At 39.8% G+C, this 26,293-nt stretch overlaps 2 protein-coding genes across 11 annotated transcripts in view; both read left to right on the top strand.

Moving 5' to 3' along the window:
• The window catches only part of FGD6 (FYVE, RhoGEF and PH domain containing 6), a 74,808-nt gene extending 70,484 nt beyond the window's left edge, over positions 1–4,324 (top strand). The window contains exon 21 of the mRNA XM_072865516.1: positions 1,207–4,324. Within this exon, the coding sequence (XP_072721617.1) occupies positions 1,207–1,243 (37 nt within the window). The 3' untranslated portion in view covers positions 1,244–4,324. The remainder of the gene's footprint in view (positions 1–1,206) is intronic.
• A 2,815-nt stretch (positions 4,325–7,139) lies between these two features.
• The window catches only part of NR2C1 (nuclear receptor subfamily 2 group C member 1), a 56,185-nt gene continuing 37,031 nt past the window's right edge, over positions 7,140–26,293 (top strand). For 2 of the 10 annotated variants that reach the window (XM_072865497.1, XM_072865486.1), the window contains exons 1-2: positions 7,142–7,330; positions 21,618–21,748. Coding sequence is in view for 6 of the 10 variants with exons in the window: in XM_072865503.1 (XP_072721604.1) it covers positions 24,907–24,960 (54 nt within the window). In the remaining 4 variants the exon portion in view is untranslated. Of the gene's footprint in view, positions 7,331–21,617; positions 21,800–24,884; positions 24,961–26,293 lie in introns of all 10 variants that reach the window. The other 8 variants (XM_072865503.1, XM_072865492.1, XM_072865453.1 and 5 more) reach the window with 8 other exon arrangements.

Genomic DNA, 26,293 nt, shown 5'->3' with positions numbered 1-26,293 from the left:
TGGAAAATACTGTGAGCCCTAAAAAGTAAGGGATAGAAGTTTGAGTTCTGTGTACAGACAGGCATGAGCACTTACACGTGCTCAATATGTTCATACCAAAAGCTTAAATTCAAAGAAGATGCACACAGTTACAAAGTTAAACACTCAGGGCAAGGAAAAGCCAACATCTGTGACTTACATTTAGATACCCTGTGAACACTAAGACAGGGCTGAGTTTCCATCATAAAGGTAATTTTACAATCTTTGTCTCATTCCGTTCTTGCAAGATTTTCACTCAGGAAAAAAAAAAAATCAGTATGTGGGCCCCGTAACTTTACATGCACACAGTACAGCCTTAACTCGGAAGACAGAATTATTCCATTTTTTACTGTATTTGTCAGTGTAGCATCAGAATGCTTCAGAAACATTAATTTTTGCAGCATCCTTGAGAAGGTGAGCGTGTTTATCACACTCATAATCAAGTAGGAACAGAAACCACAGCTATAGGGAGTAAAAGTATCTGGATATTAGCTTTGAATTTTCAGTTTGAGACATCTTGGATCAGCTGTTTGGGACTTCCCCCCCCTTTACATATACTTATATTTTCACGGATACAATGTGCAGGGCATCTGTTAATATGTGATTCAGTAGTAGCACATATTGAGCTTGTGAATACAGGGGAAGTTCTGTTGTCATGCAAAGGCACCATTCCTCCACCCCAGCCCATGTGCCTGTTGGCTTCCTCCCTCAGCCCCACTAGTCCTTCACTAATTCCCTTGTACCAGCTGCAAAAGCAGAGGGCATGGGTTATGCAGATGGCTACCTCGGTTATAGTAGTGTCCTGATGCATCTCAGATCATGTTTGCAGTGAAATAAAAGAAGGGAGTACTGGGGTTTTTTAAAAGGTATGCAATCATGTTATTAAAGTTGGCAGAACCTTGGGATATCCTACTTTTTGAGCATTTGACTTGTTCTTTATGCATGTAACTTCGGTTTGGAAGAGGTACGGAAAAAAGTTTCTGTCTTCTGGCCTTGTACTGATAGCTAATACATCTCTAGCAAGCTTCGTATGTTCGGACTCATTGGATAGATTTCTGGCATTTGCACTAACAGACCAACTGGTAATGGAAATATGATGTTACTTCTTGTGTGAATCTGTAGCTAGTCACAGCAGTGTGATTTATAGTTTTACCAGCAACTTCCTAACAGTGTTTAATTTTCTAATAGGTGGATAGAAGCTTTTCAAGAAGGCACCATATTGTAGCAGTGTCAGCACTGTGTCTGCAGGTTTAAAGGAAAATGTCCAAGGATGGTGGTAAAACAGAGTACAGCAGCTGTTCAAAGCAATGGAATCCTGCCGTCTCAGCCTACACAAAATTGTATATTTGTCAGGATTAGGAGTTTTTGCATTTTTAGTGTAAGGTAATATTTTTTTAAAGAATTGTGTGTATTTCTGTGTTAATACAAAATGTGTTATTTATTAAATTCCAATGTTTACTTTAATGGTCAGAATTACTTGTGAGGTCTGCAATGAGGTCCAAAGTGCCCGTGTCTTCAGAATGGCAGGTGGTTGGTCAACATATTTATAAAGTTTGTGCTTTTTTAAAAAACAAAACAAATCTATTGCAACTGTACAGTTCCTCATGATTTTTGTATAGGTCTTGAGCTGCTGATGCTCACTTTGCAATTTAGCAAGAACAGATCAGAATAGGAATTTCAAAGGTTTTGGATCTTTGTTGGCTATATAAACTCCTTTATGAGAAGTTGCATAATATTGCTGCTCCTTTCCTTGAATGGCAGTTGAAATCTTGTGTACCAGTACATTAAAACAGTACAACGAATTCTGCATCACAGAAGCAATTGCAAAGTACAGTTCAATTATTAAAAAAGAGAAAAGGAAAAAATATTTTTTCAACAGACTTTGCAATTACAGAGATAAGGCACTAGAGCTTTTACAGTACTACAAATGCCAAAGAGACTAAATGAGTTATCTTCAAACAATTGCAGGATATATTTTCTTTTATGTTTCCAGTAGTAATTTAAAGCAGAGTAAAAACCACATTTTTGATATACAGGGAAAAGATGAAATATCTTATTTGTTTCAAAACTTTGTGTCAAATGAGTTCTGTATGCAGTATGAAACACTGTATAAACTATTGTTCAAAGAACATTAAACAAATTTATGCACCCCCCTCTCCCAAAATTTTAAACTATTGTATATTTAAATGTTATGTTTAAACTGGAATTGCCATACCAAGAAAACCCAGCTTTTTTAGTGCAGATGGCATTGAAATGTATATCATTCTTTGAAATACCTTTTGTTTACACTATGATTTGTTCTGTTTGACACTTGAAAACACAATTCAGTTTTAGGTGTTTGGGGTTCTTTTTTCTTAAGAAAATTGTCAGTATACCTCATTAGGAAATATTTACTGATGATTCTGGTGCATTTATTTAACTTTTGAAAATTTTTTAACACTGTAATAGCATAAATGGAACAAACTATGAAAAACACATGAGAAGAAGCCATTTTTATGTCAAATGCGATGCGTATGTAGCCAGTTAATTTTACCATATGAAACATTTCTCAGTAGTCCTCTGAATCAGGCTAGCTGTGGTAACAGAATTAAGAGCAAATCACTTTTAATTAACAGTTTGAATCCATGTTAATAGCTATTCTGTGGCCTCACAAAGGAAAGAGAACAGGTGATAGAATAGTTAGTTATCACAGAAAGGCCAAGAATGAAAATGCAAACCAAAATTCTCTTACTCCCTCAAATACCTCAAGATCAGGTCTAAGATACTAATACAACTCTGAAGAAACTTGATTTGCCAGAGCTTCTGTTAGTAGCAGGCTTGGAAGCCTAATGCTTAATATTAAGTATACAAGTAATTTAATTGACTTCAAGCATTTCAGTTGAGTACCTTTCTGCATCAGGGACTTAAGGCTGTAGATCTGGCTTCCCTCATGAATGCTAGAGATTCGACAGGATAGTGTTTGAAATTCAGTGGGAGTCTGATCAAAGCCTTTATTCTCTTTTCTTTTAATACAAACGTGATACATGAATATTTTTCTCGTTATATATAAAGGGCTTTTACTTAATTTTCAAAACCAGCTGCTGACTGAAGCCACGTAAGCTATTAGCATGTCTCTTCAGGGTGATTTCTGACGTGGTTTTTACTGTATCCAAAACAAAACTGATACCAATGTAACATAGATGTGATGTGGCTCTTCCAGTTGATATTATCAAAGGGAAGAGCTGCTTAATATTTTTATAGAGACTGCACACCAACTAAGGTGGAAAGCCATGAACTGGTAAATGAATCAGAAATTTGGCTAGGAGCAAGCTAATTTAAGTTCAATTTATGGTTTGATATTGATCTCCCTGCTGCAAAACAGAGCAATAGAAGTCAAATACATACTGATTAAGGTGCCCAAGTTCTGCCTTGTGTGGCGTCAAACTACCTCTCAAGGATTTGGTGCAGAGTGAGAAAATAAAGTGTTCTGTAAAAGTCAGAGGACTTCTTCCAGAAGCAGTTGATCAATCAAAAAATCTTTCTGTGACAGAAATAGATTGGAATGGAGCCTTAAAAACAATAGTACACATATTGCAGTCTAATTCTGTGTGAAATAAATTGTCTTTGTAAACGTGTTTGACTATTTCTTTTCCTTTCTCCAGCACTAGTGCTTTGTGTCATAAGAACCCACAACACAGGCATTTTCATAACATATTCAGATGGTTGCTTTTCAGACTTACCCTATTTCTCCAGCTCACCTCCCATCTTGATTCATTACCATCAAAAGTCAAGTATTCACTTCTTGATTTGACTAAACACTAAAGCAAGACCAGAAGTTTTTAAACACCTGGCTACCTCTTATAAGAATCTATAGTTAATAATTAATTTAAGATTGGTTAGTAGAGTATGAGACAAACATTAGCATTGAATATTAGTTCTAGCATCTTTATTCTTGAATAAAGGGAAGGTTCTAGGATCCTGAATTCTCTTTAACTTAAAACTATTTTTTGTGCTCAAAGGACTTAAAACAAATGGATAGCTGAGCAGCTATGGAACACGTTTTACTAAATATTTTTTGTGTGTGGAAACTTGATTACTCAATTAAGTATATTACATCATAATGTAAAGAGATGTTTGGAAAGACACATTCAATGCATTTGTTTGCCATAACTGCTGTCCCCTGTATTTACCATCCAAATAGGCTTTTATTTGGAGCAGTCCTAAATCGTACTGTCTAAATGAAAGAATAGAATCTTTATTTTGTAAATGAAAACAGTTTAAAGTTCTTGTAAATATTCCTGTGGATATGTATCATTTTTGTATAAATAAATTCACATTAGTTGAGTCTGCATTGTTTTTTTAATATTTTCAGGTTTTTATGTATTATGTAATTCGTGTATTCATTGATTTTTCAAATGGCAGAATTTGCTGTCATTATCCTGCACATCAGTCTTGCTTTAAAATTCGTACTATGCTTTACCCTTAGGAACAGAAAACAGCCTGAAAAGGTAGGCTGTGTGTACAGACTGACATTGCTGCTGGATCTGATCACCTGAAACATTAGTTTTAAGTGAATTATCGTGCTCATGTCAGCCAAGACACCACACACTCTCACCACCAAAACTGGTGTCTTTGCTACAAAAATTATTTCCATCTTCCTGCCCTCCTGTCTTTCCTTAGCTGCCTCTTGCTGTCTAGTTCTTCACTTTCTGTTCCTTCTTCCCCAGCCCCCCAAACTAAAAGTCCATGCATGCCTTCACGAGTTCGTGATGTTTGTTTTCTAGAGCCCTTCCACAACTGGGTGCAGAGCCTGTGCTGGAACGTGGCTTGCAGCCAAAATGTGACAATCCAAAAAATTGCTCCTGAGCAGTCCCACCTGTAGGACACAAAGCAGTGGGGTTTTATGTCGTGAAGCCACCTCCCAGCCCTGGGGCATGACTGCCCTTCCGAGCTTCATCAGCCCAGTGATGAACGAGGCTCCCTATGCCCATGTGCTGTAATGCAGTGTGATTTACAGGTCTACAAGCAGAAACTAGCTGCAGCAGCAGCTGACTAGGATACATAAACCCACAGAGAAAGCACTTCATTAATGCAATATTCTTGAACACTTATCAGTGGAGAGAAGGCAGTTCTGGAACACAGGATGCAGGATGAGAGGGCTATTCTCTCAGTCTCCTGGTGAATACACATGCCCATGGCAAAGAAAGCATCTTAAGAAACCATCATTCTAAAGAATAAAGGGAGTTAGGTCTATGTGACGGTCAAATGACAGGTGTTACATTAATAAATCTGTTTGCAAAACCGAGTTCTGCTGTATCTATTAAAGTATGCCTGAATCGCAGTTTCTGTTGACGTAAGTATTTTAGCAGGGCCTGTAAGGGAGAGATTTTTCTGTCAGGTTAGTTATGCTGCCTCCTTGTACTTCTCTGACAGATGTTTGAAAGCTTGCAGTAACAGCATAAAGGGTTTTGCTTCTCTGCATGTTTTTTATAGGGATGTTCTCTCTTGTAATCCTGGCTGACACAGCTACATGGATGTGCCTTTGTAACACAGATCAAGTATGAATTGGGTCACTTGCTAAGAAAAAAAAAATAAAAACGTGTTTTATTGGTTACAGTGACACTTCTGCTCTATTGAGGATATCAGAATATTTGTCTGAAATAAGCTTTGGTGCAAATTCCTTGGTATTGGTTATATTAAACTGCAATAAGCTCCTTCATTTAGAAAGTGGATGTGCAGCTCAGGCTAGTTTGGGAAGCGACAAGTACTGTAAATTGAGAGTGCTGTAACATTTGGCACTTTCAGAAAATGCTTAGCAAGTTAATTGCTCCAATTTAAAAATTTTTCTTAAGGTTCATTTGCATTTGGCTTTTGGGAATGTGATCAAAAAGCAAAATACGATGCTTGCAAGTACTGACTGAACTAGTGATCTTGAGCTAGGGTAGGTAGCTGCAAGTGCAGCTGTGGGACTGGGGGTGGGAAGAAAAGCAGTAAAGGAATTGGCAAAATGAGAGCGTGAATGATTTTATTAATAACACATAGATCGCTTGTATTCGTTGGGGTTTGTTCGTATCTCTGCTTCTCAGATGTTGATGCTTATGTCATCTGATTCAGTGGAAATGGCATAAAATGAATTTCAGATGATGACATTGTGCGTACAGCCCTGGTGGCCCAAATGATCTTGAAGTTCCTGCTGATCTCCAACCACAGCTATACAATCTTCATTGAACAGATGGAAAAGGGGAAAAAAGGGACACATTTGAAGTATAAAACTCTTACTTAAATCAAGGTCACTCAAATAATTAGCATAAACTAAGTAACCAGCTAACACAACTTTGGTCCAAACGAATGTTGGCACATAGCCAGAACAGCAGTAAGTTGTTCTTTCGGCACTTTTTTGGACGTCCTACTCCAGCCAGGAGGGCACTCATTAGCAGCCAGGCTCCCCATTGCTTTTCCGAACTGTTCAGAGCAGTGTTGACATTTAAGGAAGTCATTTGCTGCTGCCGCGCTGGCGGAGAAAGACGGCTCTTTCCAACACCCCTGGCTGAACCGCTACAGTAACTGCCAGGGTAACTCACAGCGTGATGAAGCAGTTTATGTCTTCATCACGCTGCACGTTTCAAACCGAATCTGCAAGTCTCATCCATGTATCTGCCTCAGCGGGAAGACCCCACCAAGCCACCCAAAGCCAAAAGCAAACGCTTTGCGCCTGGGATGTTGAAAGCCGACACGTTCCCGCTTCCTCGCGGAGAACTGCGGCGGGGATTTGGAGACTCCAGTTCTCCTCTGGATGGGCACAACGCCCGCAGAGCGACCCGCGGCAGAGCCATGCTTCCCCATCCGTGAGGGAGCTTCGCCTCAGCCGCCGCTCCCGAGGAGCCCTTTGCTCAGCGCCCGACCCGCTGCCACCTGCCCACGGCACCCCCTGCCCCGCAGCCTATGCCCGGCGGCAGCAGCACCCGCCAGCGCGGACAAAGGGCGCCCACAGCCCCGCAGCGGCGTCAGGCGCAGGCCCAGCACCGCCGCCGCGCCCCCGCCCCCAGGCGCCGTTAACGGCCGCCGGAAGGGCGGGGAAGGTGACGCGGGCGCGACAGCACCGCCCCGGGCCCCGCCCCGCGCGGATCCCTCCCCGGCGGGCCCCCCGCCCTCCGCGCAAGGCGGCCGGGCGCGAGCGCAGGCGCAGGCGCAGCCGCCGCGGCAGGGAGGGGGCGGGGCGGGGCCGCGCCGAGCGGAGCCGAGCCGAGGGGGCGGGGTCGCGAACTCTGACCTCCGGGGGAGCGGAGCCGCCGCCGCCAAATAAACCCGCCGGAGAGGCCGCCGGGCCTGCCAGGTGAGCGACTCCCCCGGCAGCGGACGCGGCCTCGTGGGGCGGTGGCCGCGCGCTTAACGGTGCGGGCCCGCGGGGCCGCCGGCTCTGTGGCCGGGGCGCCGCCCGTCCCGTCCCGTTCTGCCTCAGGCCTCGGCGCGTCCCGCGGGCGGCCCCGCGCCCCCCGACCTTTCACCTACAGGAACCGCTTGCGCCTCCCGCCGCCCCGCATCCGGGCGGCGCCGGCTGCCGCTCCCCGCCGGCGCGGCGGGCTCCGGCCCCTCCTGCTGGGCAGAGGGAGCCGCGGGGGGAGGCGGTGGCGGGCGATGCCACCCTCGTGCTGGGCTCCGGCCCCCCCTGCCCCGGCCCCGCGCAGCCATTTTGTGCGGGGTGCCGCTCTGCGGTCCCGCTGGCCGCGGCGGAGGGCGAGCCCGGGTGCTGGCTCGCCGCCCCCTCCCCCTCCCCGCGCCGGCTAGCCGCAGCCCCGCGAAGCCCCCCGGGCGTGGGGGGAGGCGAGGGCCGCCTGCTGGGGGTGGGGGGAGGACGGGCCCGGGCGCTGGGCTGCAGCTTGGCCGCCGCGCTTCTTCCTCCCGGCGGCTGCCGTGCGCGGTCTCAGCCCTCCTGGGGGGGGAGGGTGACCGTGCTCCTGCCTCCCCCAGCCACTTTGTGCCTGGGGATACCCTCGCCCCGCCAATTGCCTCTTCTCGGATGTCTCTGTCGGCTGTCTGGGTTTATTTGGGTTAAGGTAGTACGTCCTGTGTAACACCCGGTATTATTTTTGTTGGGGCAGATGACCCTGTCGCTGTCCCTTATTTTGTCTCGTTGGGTGGGGTTTGGGGGTTCTTTCTTTTCTCAGTGCTCTAATATATTGCCTTCAGTGTAAAAAGCACAGCCCTGTACCGCAGGGTAAACTTATATTTGCACGTTGTCGAGGGAAGAGGGGAGATGGCATGGGTTCTGCAAATAAACTTACACAGCAAGAAAAAAAGTGTTTTGATACTGGTTTTACTGCAAGATGAATGTGTGGATGTGATTTGTGAAAAACGGAGTTGGGCATTCTTCATATGTGAAATCTCTGATCTGAAGTTACACCGATACCAGTATCACCAAGGTGGACTTGGGAAAGTGGTGAAGTAGGAAGGGATGCATCCATGCCTATTATAGAAAAATAAGATGGAAAAAAATTAAAATAGTTTTCTGTAGGACAGCTTCCTAGTTTTGGAATCAGCATTGTAAAGGTAGAAATATAAGTACGGGGGGGAGGCAAAACATCACATTACTGCAGTGGACAAGGCATCATTCACCTGGTGACTCTTCTGCAGTTTGCAATTTTGGATTACTTTTTCTGTAACCGCATTTCTAACTGAAAATAACTACAATTCCCCCCCTCCCCCCCCCGTTAGTCCGTGGTAGCCAGTTGTGACATGAGATGTCCTAGTCCAACAGAGCATTTAGCCCACAGCTTGCTTGTTGCTGTACAACTTTCCTCGGGGACTCTTGTTTGTGGGAAGTCTTAAGGTCTTTGAAGCGTTCGGCTGGTTCTGTCTGTAGCTCTTTCTCCAGAGATATTGCAGACCCTCTCTTATCACAGGACTAAGTATTTTCATGGGATGGTGGTCAGCTGTGTGTGTGCACATGCATGGTAAAGTAAGGAACATAACTGGCATCACCTGGTGGGGTATGCAGTCCTCAACTGCTTCTGCAGTTCATGCAAACTGCTCTAGCTGGATGATTGGACACCACTTGCAAGTCTGTTGCATCTGCAACAACAGATCAAGATGCTTATTACAGGAAAGAGCTCACAGTAGATAAATTAACTAGCTTTAACTTTTCCCCTCGAGTCTTATTAATGGTTCTGGTTTTCTGGCTGGTTGTATTTTCTTGTGAATTGTTGTCTTGAAGGGAACAAATTTGGTGGGAGTTCTGATATCTTTAAGAATAGTCATAGCCCAGGCTAGATTATGGGATAGGAGGGGAGATTGGTTTTTGTTTTGTGTTGGTTTTTTTTTTTTAAGCCTACCTTGATTTTCCTGGTGAAGTTTCTTAGCCTCTGGAGACAAAACCCTAAGCAATGTGTGTAACTCTGAAGCTGGCTTTGCTTTGGGGGAAAAGGGGTTGGACCAGATGACTTCTAGAAGTACCCTTTCAACATGAATTATTTCATGATTGTATTCTGTTATTAAAGTTGTATGGGGGCAGGGGCACAGGGAACCAAAACCAAACAAAAACCCCTTATACTGTAGCATGCAGTTAAATAGTTCACATGCAAAATATAACTACAGAATGCTTAAAGCTAATGTGCTCGTCCAGTGAAAACTGGCTTTCATCTATAATGTGAAATCTAAATATTTACACTGGTAAGATTAGTTTGCTTGTTCCTTATGCTGATACTCAATTTTCATTTTGATTTATTGTGTGCTCATTGTATTGTGCAATTAAAGCTTGTGCAGCCAGTGAAATTGCTGGAGTTTCCTCACAGTTTGTGAAGGAAAGCAGGGTCCCTAAAGAAAGTAACCAGTGTCTAATGTCTGGGTGAAAAAAAAAACCCAGCACCCCTTGCTTAAAATAGGGAGCTTAACTGTGTATAAGGAATAGAACAGTGTCAAATCTTTAACTTGTACATGTTTGTTCTGCTGGTGGACAAAGTATTGATCTCATCTGGCAGTGCTGCAGCTAGCAGAGGGTGCATGTGCCTTTCCTGCTTCAGCAGCCATCCTGGCTTAGGCAGTTTTAATAGTAAGCTTTGCTAACCTGAGTTATTTTGGTTGATACAGGTCAGGGAGCTCTCATGTGAGTATCTGCTTTCCCAGACCTGTGGGGGTATTAACAGCCACTGTGAGGAAGTGGTAAGCAGCTGGGGTGGGTGCGGGGGCCGCAAGCTCTGGCTGGCACAGCTGCCTGCATATGCTTTTTTTTTGTCACACACAGGCTGCAGCATGCAATCCCACAGTGACCTATTAGGGAAAACTAAACAATACCTAAGTTACTTTCTGGTAAACTTTTTACATTTTTTTTCCTCAGTGCTGTTTCAGGCTGCTTTTAGCACTTTAAACTTGTGCCTGTACGTTACTGGCATAAGGTAAGCTGCTGCAAAACAGAATTTCATCAGTGTAAGAATGATGGATAAAACTGCAAAGGTGCAGTTAATCAAATTCTATCAAATTTTAATCAAATGTAGGCACACCTGCCCATATTCTTACCCTTCAGTCAGCAGCTTTTGATTCCAGAGATTATGGTGTTAGATAGTACTTGTCAAACTCTTAAAGCAACAAAGGATTTCTCTTCTGAAGAATCAAACTCTTAATTTCCAGTTCTCTGAGATTGGAAGGTTGCTTGTGCTTTCTGAGCGAGTCCCACGTATCTTATGTTGCAGTGCTGCAGATTTTGTAAGGAAGTATGTTCCTTCCTGAAAATCATGGTCTAAGAACCATGAATCAATGGTTCTTTCTGTATCAATATTTAGATTCATTTTGTTGGTTTGGCCAGGCCTTCTCTGAAAGGCTGTTCAAATTTGTTTAACTTAAATGGCTTTTGTTCAACTTGATAGTAAGAGAGGCTGGACTAAGCTAAGTATTTGACTGCCTTTGTAGGAAGTTGAACTAGAAACTTGAAAAACCACCAAAAAACTAGAGCCAAACCCTCTGCCATTGTCATATTAGCTATAATTAATGGTTATTTCATTCCAAATAAGCTGAGGTTGCTGTTTATAGCCTAGCAGTAACTTTGTGGTGTGAAAACTGCCCCATTTGTTTTGGTAATATGTTTCCTTTGAACAGTGTAAGTGTCAACATGACATGCTTTCATTCTTGACTGACTTAATTGGAATATTTTTTCCAGAGTGCTTTACATACATGTTTATAGGACTTAAAAAAAAACCAAAACAAAACACATGCTTTCTAACAAAATCTAATCCTGTGGAGTTGATAAAGAAAAAAACCAGGGAAGAGGAGCTTGATGATAGTTATAAAGGGATATTTTTATCTGAAACAATGTCAACACTGATTTATGGGAAGGATGTGTGTGAAACTCAGGGGTTTTTTTCTGAAGGAAGTTTCTGTAGATATGAACATGTGCAGGTTGTAAGGGGAGAGTTAGTAGTACTGTTGAATAGGTTTGGAAGTCCTTTCCATAGTGTACCTTCATGTATCGGCTACCTCGTCTGTGGCTGTAGTTTGGTGAATGCTCTGAACAGTCATGTCACACCACACCTATATGGGCAATTTGGTGTTATATATAAGCTGGTGTAACAATATGGGCTTTTTCCAAAAGAAATGGTCTTGTTTCTGCTTCTACCTGCTTTTCTTGTGTTACGTATAGCAATTGTTAGCTGCAGGGTGAGTAAATTCAGATGAGCTTACCTTACAGCTGTACAACCACAAGGTCAAATGCAGAGGGGAACAAAGCTGTCAGCCAGGAGTGGGGCTACCCCTCTTTGTGGAATGCTGTAATTATACCATAGTGGATGTAATGCCTCTCTGTGTTGGGAAAGAAGGGTTGGCACTTGCTGTGCTGCGTTAGCATAATCTTGTGTGTGCCAGGTAGGAGAACAGACCTGGCTAAACTTAATCTAGTGAAGGGGGAAGTCTTAAGTCAGATGAACTTCCTGGTCTGGTTCATTGTACAGCTTCAGCTCTGGTGCAGGGAACCAGTTCGGGTTTTCTTCTTCCTGTACCAATGGAGGATTTTGCAAGCTTCAGGTGCAGATGCAGGCTATGGCTGACATTACATAGGGCAGCTTGATCTGATTAGGTCGCTGCCTCCTTACCTAGCTCTGGTGTGTAGCCAGTGCTCATGTGAGTGGACTCAGCTTGCAGACAATCCCCTTGCCTTTCCTTCTCCTTCCTTTCCCCCGTTGTTTGTGGGGCTTGTGGGCTGAATCAGCTCTGCAGCTGTTCAGGCAGGTTCTAGAGATGGCATGATAAAAGCAACAGGAGCCCAGGGCTAACAATGAGGCTGTTCCTTTACAAACTCTAAGAATGATTTGGCAGTCTCCTGAAAATTGATCCTAGCAATTCTGTTTTCTCATCTCTCCTCCCACTGTAGCACTCGCTTACATGAAAAAGCAGTGAGAGCAATGATTCTAAATTAATTGTACAGGCATGCCTGCAAATGCATCTTTCTTTATTGCTGTGTGCCTTTTAATTATTCCGTTACGCTTCTGCAAGCATCTCTTCTTCCCTTGCTTGCCTGCAGGTTTAGCTGCCTCAGTTTCCTGTGGTTATCTGTCTCTTACGTATGTACTTTCTAAATCTTGATGTCATGCGAATTTAATAAACAGTATCTAATTGGGTGTCAGGAGTCACATAAATATTCCTTAGTTCATTGATAAAGAGAATGTTACTCCTTTAAGTCTGCCAACTGTTCTACCATCTTGAGCAATATGGTTTGTAGAAGGATAATCCCAGAATAGCTCATTTAGCTTCCCATGTTCATTGAGCTTTTCTTGTATGAAGCATGGAGCAGAGTAGTGTCATTTGTTTCACAAATGTGTTTGGATTCCTTGGCTTAATTTATTATCTGTAAAGCATTGCAGAATACTGTTCTGAAGTATAAAGCAACCGTAGTGCTTAAAACAAGTAACAACCCCCTAACTCTGGCATTTTTAATCATAGAGGGATTGTTAAGTGCTTTTCTATTTTATGTGTAGGTATTTATTAAACAAGTTTGGCACAGGTTATGCTGAATTCTTAATTAGAACATGATGAGTTTGAGAATGGAAATGAGTACTGGTTTCCATTTTAAGGTACAGAGCAGCTGTAAGCCCAGTGTGATGACCTGAGCTAAAATAGTGTATCCTTAGTTCATTTTCGAAGATCTGTTGAAATCATTTACTGCTGAAGCAGTAGGACTAGAGAGAGAGAAAGACAGTTTCTTCTAAGAGACAGTTTCTTCTAACTTTTCCATTTAGCTTTCCATTATATTAACCTTTTGAGCTTTCCTTAAGTCACGTTGATCTTCCTGTATTTCTCTTTGCTGTGATATAAGAACAGAAAGTAAAGTTCACAGTAACTGCTGCAGTCATAACTAGTTAACGTGCCTGTACCTCAAAAGTATCTAGAAAGTTCTTACGTAACTTTATTAGTTTAAATGTGCATCTGATCTTCTACAAGTGGATTTAATCTAGGAAAAACTCCTGTATTAACACACATTCCATACATATACATAGTTGTTACCAGAATCATTATGCGTTCCATACATACACAGAGTCAAACTGGTTTGACAGTGCCAACAGGGTAAGTTAAACCACTCAAATTTTACAAGTATCGTTTTTGCACCAGTGAAACTACACTGGCCAGGGTTATGACATTTTTTTAAAAAGTAAACTCAAGATCTCTGGGGTGGACAATTTTCTTGTGTTGTATCTTCATACTGATGTGGTTTGTTCTTACTCATTTAAAGGGTGTTAAATCAGAATCAAGTACTTGATAGTGGGGCAGCTATACCAACAGTGCAATGTAATAGGACAAGAGATGTTACCTTTTATATCAAATGGAAAGTCCAAACATAAAGAAATATTCTTCCTGCTACTGCTTTTAAAGTCTGTAGCCTACACTGGTATAATATTTTGAAATACTATTAGTAGGAACTTCCTACTAGGATAATTAAAGTTCTATAACTTTTGTCCCTGGAGAAGAGTGCGAGTTAAACATTGATGTCTTCTGGGTGTAACTGTACTAGTGGAGAGGTTAGTGCTTCTGATTACTGACCCTCAAATCTGCTAGCTGTTCTCATGGGAATGTTTCCTAACCCATTTCAGTTGAAATAAGCCAAAAACAATTTTAAAAGTAAGTCTTTCCTAAGTTATTTTGACTAAAGCATTGGGAAAACTCTGGCACATAAACTGAGGAGGAAGTAAAGAAGAGTGGTTGAAGTAGCGCAAGCTAATGAAAATTTTCCACTGACATGGTGGCTCATGGAGTGCTTATCTAAAGTAGTGATGGAAAACCATTGGCAATGATGCCAGGTTCAACACCAACAAGTTTGGGCTAACACTGATGATAGTGATGTATTTAAAAATAACTGAGACTCCTCCTGCCAAGAAGGCTACTAACTCATTTACTAGGAGCATAAACTGACAATATTTACATAGGATTCACATACAGAAAGAGATTCTGGTTGCATTTCATTTGAGTCTGAAGATTGAAGAGAGATGCAATAAATGCATTGTAAGTAATACAGAGAAAGTCTAATGCCTGTCTTTTGTCAAAATGCTTGCTTTTAGATGCTGCTTCTAATAAATTGGGTTGGGGGATTGAGATTTTGAAAAGAAGAGATGGATATATAATTCTGTCTCTCTGTGAGTTAGTTTCTTTTTCAAAGGGTTTTGAAAGAGCTTCATTTTTTTTATTTAATTATGTGGGAAGTAATGCTGTCAAGCACTTAAGTAATCACTGCATTTGTTTTCAAAGTTATTTTACTTGTAAAGCAGGTCTAATCAGTATAAATACAGATGCTAATATTTGTGTTACTCTGTACCTAGAGCAACAGAAGAGGAGCTTTACTGTGTTGGGTATCTTCTAAGAAAGTTATTTTTCCCTGTCCTCAGAAATTTACCACTAATGAGAAAATACACAAAGGGATCATCACACACTGAGGGAATACAAGGGTACGAAAGTAGAATATATTGGACAATTGGAGAGGCAGTGATCTAATGTTGACAGTCTAAATGTTGTCAGTTTTGACATTGTTGTCAGCAACGTATCTCCTTTAAGACAAATAGAAGGAAGGTTATGTGTTTGTTTTGTAGCATTTTAGAAAGAGTGTTTCCAATCTTAATGGCAGATCTGCAAAAAGTTGTAGAAGGAAGTAAGAGCTTAAGGAGTGAACAGTATCATTAGCTAAATGGTCATGGGACAAAGCATTTCTTACCACTCCATTTTTCAGAACCTTCATGGTAAAAGTAAAAGCAAGGATCTGAAGTCTGATGTGAAAAAGGGAATCCAGTAGAGCAATTAAGCAATAATTGCTATAAGCAACTGTAGACTCACTGGTTGAAACAGTGAGTGAAGACAGTAATTTTTGCAAGAGTATTCAAAGGGAGATATGAATGAGGTAAAATTTAATTGGGCAATGTTTGCAAACAACTTAGCGCTTGATGTATTGGCAGGAGCCTTGGCTCTCCTCCTTCCCCCTCTTGGAGTAATAATATAACTGTAATATTATTACAGTTCTTCTAATTGTGGGACATTATAAAGAAGATCCTAAAAGTATGTGCACTTTTTTCATGTTGTGTTCACTGATCTCTCTTAGAATTCTAGCTCTTATCCTTTCATTGTTTTAGATAACTTTAGAAAGGAAATATTAATGTGATTAGCAGTCTTTAACTAGCATCTGGATAAAGTTTGGTTTAGCTTGATTTATCTCATTCCCTTTGAAAGGAGAACAAAGCATTCTCAAGGGAGAAACCATCAATGATTTGACTCAATCTACTCCTTTCCTATACTAGCAATAAAAAAATTTCTCATGTGTTTCCTGATGTGTGCTTTGAAGGATGTGGCATGATTTGGACAAGTGTGGAAAAAAGAAAGATTTCTGAAATCAGGAAGATTGACCTTAGATGAGAACACCTTGAAGATTACTTCCAGTTATTGAAGATCAAAACTCACTGTGGTGACAGTTCTTTAAATCTCTTTTTTTACTGGGAAGCGAAGGTTTTTTCTAAAGTGTTTAAGGAGTATTTCCGAATTTCAGATAGCTCCGAGTTTAGAATATATTCATTATTTCATGTGAAACTGTTCAGCTTTTGGGAATTTTGTCTGGAGTAACTTGGGAAAAGAAGCTTTGAGAAACATGAAAAATGTGCTAAATTTGTAAGCTTACATAATAGAAGAAAAAACAGCTAAAGCATTTTTTCTGCTTAATTCTTTGCAGGCATCTCTAAAGAGTGAGTAAGCATACCTGATGTGAAGTCTAACATAGATACTTTAGATAAGCAGAAGGTGAACTACGAAACTTTTTACATCTGTCCCAAAGTTAGCTTAGAATTTGTTGATAGCCAGTTCTTCTTGACCTGCTGTGCCCCCTTGTCTTCAGTGTCAAGATGCACAGCCTAACAGGTAGCTACTGCTCAAAGAGGCAGCCTTCCTGCTTCGCACAACTGGAAGTGGTGCTTGTCTGACTCCACAGTGAGCTGTGTCAGGCAGCTGGACGGGCAGAAGACAAAGGATACAGTTTCACAGTGTAGCTGCACTGAATTATCAGCTCCCCGCCACCAGTGATGGAAGAGGAGGCTTGCCTCCTCCATCTTCCTTTTTTTCTCCCTTCCTTGACTTCTAACAACATGTTCTCCCTTTTGTCTGCAGTGGAATGAATCTGACTGCAGAGTAAATAAGTTGAGTTGTTTGGTGCATTTCTGATAGGTTAGTTTTCTGTCTTTTTAGTGACTTTAATTGTCCTAGTGTGTGGTCATCACCACCGCAGCTTGGTCAGGGTCAGCAGGACCTCCTCCCCAGGGGTGAGCTGTAATTCTGTTCAAACTGCCTTTGAAACTGTGCCCTAACTCCACAAATAAGAAAGAGGTTTCTGCCAGTTCAGTTCCTTGAACTGACTCCTCAGGGCATTATGTATATACCAACACCAGCACAAGAAGAGATGAAATAATACAGCAAAAATGGGGAATGGGATAGGAATGCCTGTTTCAGCTAGCCATTTCAGTAGCTGAGCTGTGGCATGAAATGCTGCCTGAAAGTTTATTGTTCAAACGTTGAAGTTGGTGAGGTTTTTCATCGTTATACGTGCTCTTCAGAGCAAAGTCAAGTGGTTTATTTGAGGTGATTTAAGTTAAGGTATTTCAGTACAGAGTACCATTGTTAGAGATAATGGATTTGTCAGTTAGTGCCCTTGTGTTTAGAGATCACTAAGTTAAATAAAGCAACAAAAGAACCTAGTACTGAATGTTTATGCAACTTGAAATAGCAAGTGTCACAGTATAAAACATGGTGTAATTAATCTGTAAGTTCTTGTCAATAATACTCTAATTTCACATTATTAAAAAAAAAGATGGAAAACATAAGGGAATAATCCTGTAAAATGTATCACTTTTTCACTCTATGTAGCTACAAGTCACACGTTACAAAGGATGTGTTTGCAAAGCATGAAGCTGTGCACCAACATCAGCCATACCCTCACTTATGCCATGTCAGGTAAATGAGGGAGTAACCTGATTTTCATCAGCCTTTATTTTAGGATGTAGTTGAGCGTGATATTTGCAAGTGTCAGAGACACTAATCGCTTACAATTTTTTTTTCTTAAAATCCATGGAAATTCCATCTCCTCAGGCCAAAATTAAGATTACACTCTATTTTAAGAGCTCTGATGCATAATCAAGAACATCAGTGCAACTCCTGACAGTTAGCACTCCTCGCTGTCGTTCCACCTATAATATACAGGTGGCCAAGGTGCTGTTGAGCCAGTTGCTGAGCATTACTGTTTACTGCATGGCATTTTAGCACAAACAGTAAAGACAAACTTCAGAATAATGCACTGCTTTCTGGTGATTCAGCAACCTGTTCAGGAGTAGCTCATCCACATGTATGCTTTGAGAAGATGAGATGGAGGATTAATTCAGCAGGGCATTCCAAGCTATGCTGCCTCTGCTTATAAGAGCTGCTAAAGTCTGACCAGTGTTTCAGACTGCTCTCTAGCTTCTGAGAATTTGAATCAGTGCTTGACTTGCTGGCAAGAGCCAGCATAGTGGGACTGAGATACTGACTGCTAAGGATTATTAATGTGCTGGTTGTTCTTGTGTACACAAAGGAATTTCACCTGCTGAAGTGAAGCTAGCATAAGATCATATCCTCATAATCAGTATAACTTCATAGATCAGGCCTGATGTACATCGCTCTGAAGAAGTCACTGTGTTAAAACAAAATCCCCAGAGGCTTATATTGGCATTTATCCCTTTTTAACAGTCTTAGTTTAGTTTTGTTTACAGGCTTCTTTCAGTACAGAAGTTTAAAAATGCAATGTTGCAACAGTATAAATGCACCGATAGATTTTTATGCCTATAATAGGACTGTTTCTAACTTAACTCTGACCTTTTAAACTTAACAATTTGCGAGTCAAAGCAATTAAAGTTTCACAGCTTCTCTACAAATGGATTTATCAACATTTATAGCTCAAGAACTTTACAATTCTGCAGTATACTCTCAAAAACATGTAATCACAAGCTCAATACCCTCAAAAACTGAATTTGCAATGAAATAAATAAATAAGGCTTTACCAGAAGGGTGGTGCTTCATGCTGAAAAACTCAACTCTATATTTTTTTTTATTATTTAGTGATGACTTTGAATGACAAAACTTCAACACAAAAATGTGAAGAGCTAGTAACCCCTTCCTTTTGTTCAAGTGATAGGTTTTCTAAAAAGAATCCAGTAGGATGATTAATGTCACATCAAAAGAGGCCTCAAATTGCCAAGTTCTAATGCATGCATGAAAATGCAGAAAAACTGAGTATGCTTTTCCAATGCATCAATTACTGTTGTAAACACTAATTAAAAAAACTGCTTTCATAGCTGTTTCATAATGTAGCAGTTGTCAGTTGGTACTGATCTGAATTATATCTAGGAAAGAACCTAGTTATTGTGTTAGAGATTTTTTTTTTAATAATTGTAAAGGTATGCTAACAAATTCTGTCACTTCAATTATCCCACTTAAGTCCCAGAAATGGAAATTTATATATATATATATATACACATACATACACACACTTTATGCTATTGCAACACTTTCATTGTAATATTTTCTAGGCAACAGATTTCTGTGTACACGTTATAATAACTGCGTGTCAGAGGTGGTTTGCTTAATATTTTTATTGATTACTAACATGGTTTTCAGTGCTGTCTTCTAAGTTATCAAGAGCTAGTGTAGGCTCTATCTCTACCAGCTTCTCTCCAGAAATTTTCCATTGCTACTAGCAATAGTTGTAGCAAGAACACTGCTGACAGTGTTAATATTTTTATGTAAGTAGTAGTCCGAACTAAGCAAACAACATGTTAATAATCCATGCAAACGATTAAAAATGTTATGTCAATTTTACATAGCAACTCTTTATTGTGATCTGGTCATAGTAGTTGCAGATTTTTACTCAAGTGTGTATATTCCTTTTCCATTGTATGCGTGCTCCATGCTCATGCTCAGATGATTTGTCTGGCTTTGACAGCTGTTTCTGCATACATAGGTTGAATTTCCTTGTGCTTATTCCAGACAGCATGAAGAGGTAGGACAGCCTCAACCTATTCTCCAGATTCCTCTTCATCATAAGAGTTCAATCTTGTTTGTATGCTTGAAGTACTCTGTTCATGCAAGTCTAGTTCAAATGAGAAGCAGGTGCCTCTTTTAGATAGAGTTTCAAAAATTCACTTCTAATGGTTTGTGCCTCTCTGAGAGTTAATTTCCCTATGGCTGGAGCATCATAGTTGCATACATGTGTATTCCTTCACTGCTTTACTGCAAGGTAAAACGTGTTAAAGTCACTTTCAGTTTTTAAGTTAACTTGTTTTACTAATACATCTTAGCTGTGAGGGCAGTCACATCTCGTTTAGGAGAACTAGCAGGTGCAAAGTAATTCCTTAAAGCACACACCTTGATTCTGAAGGTTGGTCTTTTTGTTTCCTACTGAGACGACACTACAGAAGTGTGCCTCTGAGCTGCAGGATGATATCACTAGCAGCACAGAATGATCAGATGAGCAGCTGAAAAGCTTTTGGTTTGGTTTGAGATTTCTGTGTCTCAACAGGATTGGGATGTATGAGATTCATACTTCAAGCTCATAGCTGGTGAATTCATGACTATGATCAAGAATTTACGCAGTGTCAAGATGAGTTTCCCTCTTATTTTTTCAATTTTTATTGTTAAATTACTTGTAGGTAAAATAGAATATTTTTTTCTAACATGCACTGTCAGGTGTACAGTGAAGCATTAATGTTAAAACCAGCATTCTTAAAAGCTGTCCTTAAGTGGTGGTTGAGACCCTCAATGATGGACACTTAAGTGTTTGTTATGCTTTTTTGAGGGATTTTTTTTTTTGAGAGCCATGCCATTTACAAGTCATTCTCTAAAGATTATAGTTGTTGAGAAAAACCTCCTTGAAGTTGCTTTGAATGGAGAGGTGACATTCTTCAAGTTCAGAAATAGCTGGGTTTGAAAACTCTTGTGAACACAGATTTTTCTTTCTTGGTTCTGAGAATTGCATTTCAAAGAAAATCTTTTTTACCAGTAAAAGTCTTCTGATTGGGGAAGGATGGAAGCAAAACTTGTTTAGGGAATATTAATCTACTCAGGTTTTCAAAGTCCATTGTAATTTCACTAGGTTTTTATTTAACAATCATCACCTTTAAAGTAGTTTGATTCTAAACATTTTGTCAAAGGATTTGCTTACCACTGCCCTCTGGGTTTTCTTTAATTTTGTTTATTTTGGGGGCATTTAGACTGTATTGCCACAACTGAGTACATCTTGGAGGTTGTGATTGAGTAGCACTCTATTCTGTTCCAAATTCCTTCCTACTTTTTTTCTCATCTCTAACTTATGCCAAAATAATACATCATCAAGACAGGGAATCTCTTTTAGAGAACCTCTTGTGCTGCTCTTAAGAGTAAAACAGCATACTTACATTGCCTCTAGCAGCAAGAATAAAGGATGCCTATGGCCAATTCTGGATTTGAGAGAGCTGAGTATTTTCAGTATTTTATTAGCACTGTTTGATAACACTGAATTAATAATGTAAAAATACCTGCTCTCTCTCATAGCTATTCATCTTGCTCACAAGAGAGAGATCTTGTTACAGACAGTTTTTAGCACCAATGCAGAATTCTGCAATAACCAGTACAATTTCTCCCCATGCTCTTGGTGAGGATTTGGCAGTGTGGCAAAGAACACAAAGTCCACCATCTCAAAGATGAGACACCATTTAGTTCTGTGTTGGGACTTGAAAAGGTCAATATCTGTTAACTGGAGGGCTAACTACTAAGAGGTTGAAAAGTCTGTGCTGAAGAGTATTTTACTAGAGAATACAAAGTTTAGCTATAAATAACCTCGTGTGTGTGAAACTTTTATAACTGCACTGCTTTCCTCACATTGTTTTTAAAAGTAGCTTTGACTATTAAGGTTCTCACAATTAGAAAATAATACCCTTCCTAGAAATAGGGGGTGAGGCAAGAAGATAGTTCCCTGTCAATCTCCTGATTGTACAATACTTTGGGTTATGGACCAGAAGTCTCTGCTAGGCCACTTCACCATCCTAAGTGTTGCCTGTTTTGTCCTGTGGCTGTGTGCTGCTTTTTTTATCCTCTGTTTCTTGTTTCTTCACCAGGTTCACCTGTAAGATCCAAAAATAAGTGTGTCTAAGCTCCAAGGCTCATCTCGCAACAATATAGCGCTGTGGGAAAGTATGGGAGACTTCAGATGGCTTAAGATGATGTAAATTGCTGCTGCTGTGGAAAGGTGTGATCTACAGTTCCCCTCCACCACTGGTACAGCAGTAGCGTTTGCATGGTAATATAGCAAGTGCAAGTCATTCCTTGGGCTGGGAACTAACATGGACAAAAATGAAATTTTGCTGCTGGCTGTGGGTCACAGATGTACCAGTGCTGGCAACAGGGAGAGAGATTGGAAACTAGGGCCAAAAGATAGATTAGGGCTAGCCCTTTTGGTGACAGAATTGTTTTGAATAAGGTAGTAATGAGTCTGCAACATTAAAAAGAAAAGACCTTTCTTCCTTGTTAAGACTGTGGACAGAGTACTCCTGGAGGCTTGGAGAAATCAGATCTCTCCATCTTTCATTTACTGAGTTTGTGGCAAAAATATTAATGTGCTGATATGTTAAAATAATTGTATGATAGAGAACATTAAAGAGAATCTTTAATTATAATTTTGCAGTGCCACAGATATGATAGGTAAGGATTTTTTTTATTCTTCATGTCTGAGTCAATTTCTGTAAAAGTTATTTTCTAGGTTTTCCCTCCTGTGCAAGTTCAGTATTTGACTGCAAGCTTTTACTAGATGAACAATAAATGAAACTTTTCACTTTACTGTATTGTTCATTTCCATGTGCTGCTGAGTTGGTGCAACACAGCTATAGCAATAATAATTAGTACTCAATATTCATGTTGGAACATGATAATTCTGCAGGCCAAAACACTAGGAGTTTTAGAAAAACATAAAATAAAGTAGCCATAGGCTCTGTTGGTAAATATGACTAAAATCAAGAAGGTCATAATCATACTTTGTTATTGAAAGGATTATAGACCTGGCTTTTCTGATGGGGAAAATGATACTGATGTAGTCTAGTTTCTTTTGGGAAAATAATGTAGAAAATCCTAGAGACAGTGGTTGCAGAATGGAAGATGTTACTGCTGTCTCAAAAGGCTGACATAGGGGAACATGTATTCTCCATAAAATTGGTTTAAACTGCTCAAAATAAGCTTTCTTGTGCATAGCTCTTTAAACTAGACACTCAGTGAAGTAAAATTTTAAAATTAGATGATCGTTTATTGTGTCCTTGAAAATATCTGCACAGTAGACCTATATGGAGGCAGTCAAAAGATTTTGCAAATCGAACTGCTTTTAAAATATTGTGGATTTTTTGTAATTGCAAGCAACTCTTACTGTTCCTGTAGCTAAAAAAATAGCGCATTTTTGAGTTGTACAATATTCCAGGTGTGAAGGGACATCAGGAGGTCTGTAGTCTAAAACCCCACTCAAAGCGGGATCAACTCTGAGACCAGACTAGAATTTCAGCATTTTACTTAGTTTACTCTTAATTTTATGCAAATTATCATCATATGCCAATATTTTTGGTATGTCAAATTGTCATGAAGCAGTAAGGTCTTCCTCTGAAATAACTCTGCAAAAAGTATATCTGTCCTACCCGAAAGTGTGTATGTCTTACTAAATAGTTCTCTAATTTGCTTTTAAGATGTTAAACTTTTTTTTTTAAAGTAGTAGTACTAATTTCTGGCACTGTGTGTGTAAACAATGCAATATTTTGTTGCTAGTATTTTATTTAAAAGAAGAAAACATCTGATAAAATACATTGGCTGTCTTGAAAATCTGCGTGGTCTTTGAATAGTGCTTGCGCTGCAGCTCACTGCTTGCAGAAGCGTGTTAATAGAGTGCTCCTGCAAGGGTGCTGACATTTATTAGATCTTCTAAGGAGATAATGCTTTTCAACATACACTTCGGTCTCATATGTTTTATGAGTATGCCTGTCATCTTTTGTCTTAATTTAACTAACAATGCAGCGTGCTGGTGGCCGATTAAGAATGGTCTACAGTGCCCAAATATTTCTATAGTCTTCCCTTCCACACATCGATCAGGGTTTAGTATACTGCTATGCACACTTCCAAGGTCTGCAGTTCTTGCCCTGGTCAAAAGAGATCGCTTTTTCCAGTTATAGGAGCAGAATGAGCTTCAAAATAAGTTACATTTTTATTTGCATAATTGATTGGGAAAGTTTAGAGATCACTGGGGTAGGAGATAGTTCCTAGAAGTTCTAGCAAAGTTAAACAGTGAAAACCAAGTAGCTATATATATAGCTTTTCTACATATGTAACTACTTTCATTAGCATTCTAACTTTTTGTATGGTTACACAGCACCATTCCTGTTTGTGAAATAAATAAATAAACCTTTTATACTGTATAAAAAAATCCCTTATACTGACAGCATTTATTCTTGTGTTCATACAGGAAAATGCGTGTTGATATTAAAAATCTTTATAACTTTGCCTGCAATGAGAAGGGTGTATAACCTGTGTACCTTGTATAGTTGAAACAAAGCAAATTTAGTATATAGACAAATCCTTTAGTGTAGGAGTACTGTCTTGGTTCACAGAAGAAGTAGATACAACAGTGTTTTTAATACAGCTTTTGTCAGGAAAATTAAGTGTTTATGGTGCTTCATAATTTGTGTATGTTCCTTTTAAGTACTGCCTCGTGAATATTTGTAAATCGATACCCAGACAAACAAGGCATACATCTGAATACTTCATACAGCATTAATGTAGAAGTGTCTGTTAAATCCTACAGAATTCTTATGAAGATTTGGACTTCTTATGCTGTAACTGCAGTATTGAAGGCAAAACAGCATCTGTTTTTTGAACATGTATATTTTCTGCCTTCCAAATAGTGCCTCCTATTAATTAAAAAATTGACCTTCAAACACTCCTGTTAATACTAAAAAATCAGTATGAGTTCAGAAGAAGTTAGATTCCCCCCTTGATTTGCATTAACAAAATTGGCTCTGTTCCAGTTTTTAAGATGTTAATTATGTCCCTGCTGATGTCATGGTCAGTAATACACTTCTGTTCTCACAGGGAGTTTATTATATTGTTGCTTTTTGGGAAAGCAGAAGGGGAAAAATAGGAAGTCTCTGTGTGAGTTATTTGAGTAAAAAGATACAGAAGTTTACAAATAGAAAATAAATTATTACTTTTATAGTGTAATCAAACTTCAAATTCTGCAGGGATGTCACCTTCAGACAACTATGAACATACTTTACTTACGTGAACTATATTTTCCCCGATATACTTCTACTATTGAGGCTATAGATGTTAAGCATCTTCTTTCCTTTCTTTGACAGGAAATTCTGGTGATTAAAGATCATGGCAACCATAGAGGAACTGGCCCATCAAATTATTGAACAGCAAATGGGAGAGGTACATACATTTTGAGTCCTATTTAAGAGACATTGAATAATAAAACGCACAGACTGATAACATAAAAACCAAAATCACAAGAGAAAATAATTTTTAGTGCACCCAAAGCTTCTGGAGACTCTCCCATGGAAGACTAGACTAACTATGTCTGTTCTAAAGTTATGCTGCAAGTCTCTTGCCAAAGTTTGTCCTACACAAATGAAGCTAAGGAAAATCTAGCAATGTTTCCAGTAAGTGACTAGCTGTTCAGCTTTGCTTTTTGGGCCTGTAGTGGTCTTCAGAGAGCCCTGTGGTTGTAGAATTGCTTTGCTCAGTTTCTGTTACAAAATTTACAATCAAGAGTTGCCAATACATAGCTTTTACTTTCCAATTAAGCAATTGCTTCAGTTGTCATTTTTGTTTTCATGAGTAAAGGTTTGCCATGCTCTTCACTGTAAAATATTTGTTGGTGTTTGGTGTGAGTCAAAAGGAAGATTGAACCCTTCTTTCAGCTAACTTCTGGTTTTCATTTTCTGTAATCTGTGTGCATAATCTGCGTACTGCAGCCAGAGAACTTCTGGAGATGCACAGATAGTTTGGGAGTGTGGATAAGAGTATACATACTTATCTAGAACGTTTCATCATAGTATAGTCTATTTAAAATTAGCACCACTTTAAATTACATAGAAGCAGTATCTTATTTATGTTAAATAAATGGTATTTTTTAGCTTGAAATATCCACTCTTGGTTTCTTGTCTAGACATAGACTTACTTTTCAAATAACTTTAGTTCTTCTCAGTCTTGATTTCAAATAGAAGGGGGGGGGTGTGGTTAATTCTATTCTGTATAAATTCTTATAGCTTTTATTGTTGTAGCATCTGAGTGTTGCTAAGGCTGTCTCAAAGGACAGAAGTGATTTATGTGATGTATGGTTTTTCTTTCTCTCACTTGTCCCCTTTATAGGTGAGAATGGTGTGCCTAGTGTAGTTTTGTTTTGGTAATGTAATTCCTTGTGGAAGTCTAAATAGAGCTGTATTTCCTGGGTTGTTTTTTTGTTTGTTTTTCTTTTGTTTTGAAAGTACAGGCTAGTCAAAGGTAGCTGAAGTGTACATTCCACTTGGAAAAGAGGATGGTGTGATGATGGTTTTTAGACTCTGTGAGGGTTGTTTCTCAATTTCATAACGTGATTCTATGAGACGCTGAGCTGACTTAGTGCCATGGGAGAGGGAAGGTCCTTTTCCTGCTTCTTACCTTATTTAATTTCCACACTAGCAGCAAACTAACCCCGCCAAAACAAGTGGAAGGTTTTCCGCTGGGTTAGTGCATTGAGTAGGGTCTGAGAAGGTCTAATGAG

This window comes from Ciconia boyciana, chromosome 1, assembly GCF_034638445.1.
Source record: "Ciconia boyciana chromosome 1, ASM3463844v1, whole genome shotgun sequence".
Lineage (NCBI taxonomy): Eukaryota > Metazoa > Chordata > Aves > Ciconiiformes > Ciconiidae > Ciconia > Ciconia boyciana.
The sequence above is the reverse complement of the archived record's forward strand: the minus strand, read 5'-3'. Positions and strand labels throughout refer to the sequence as shown.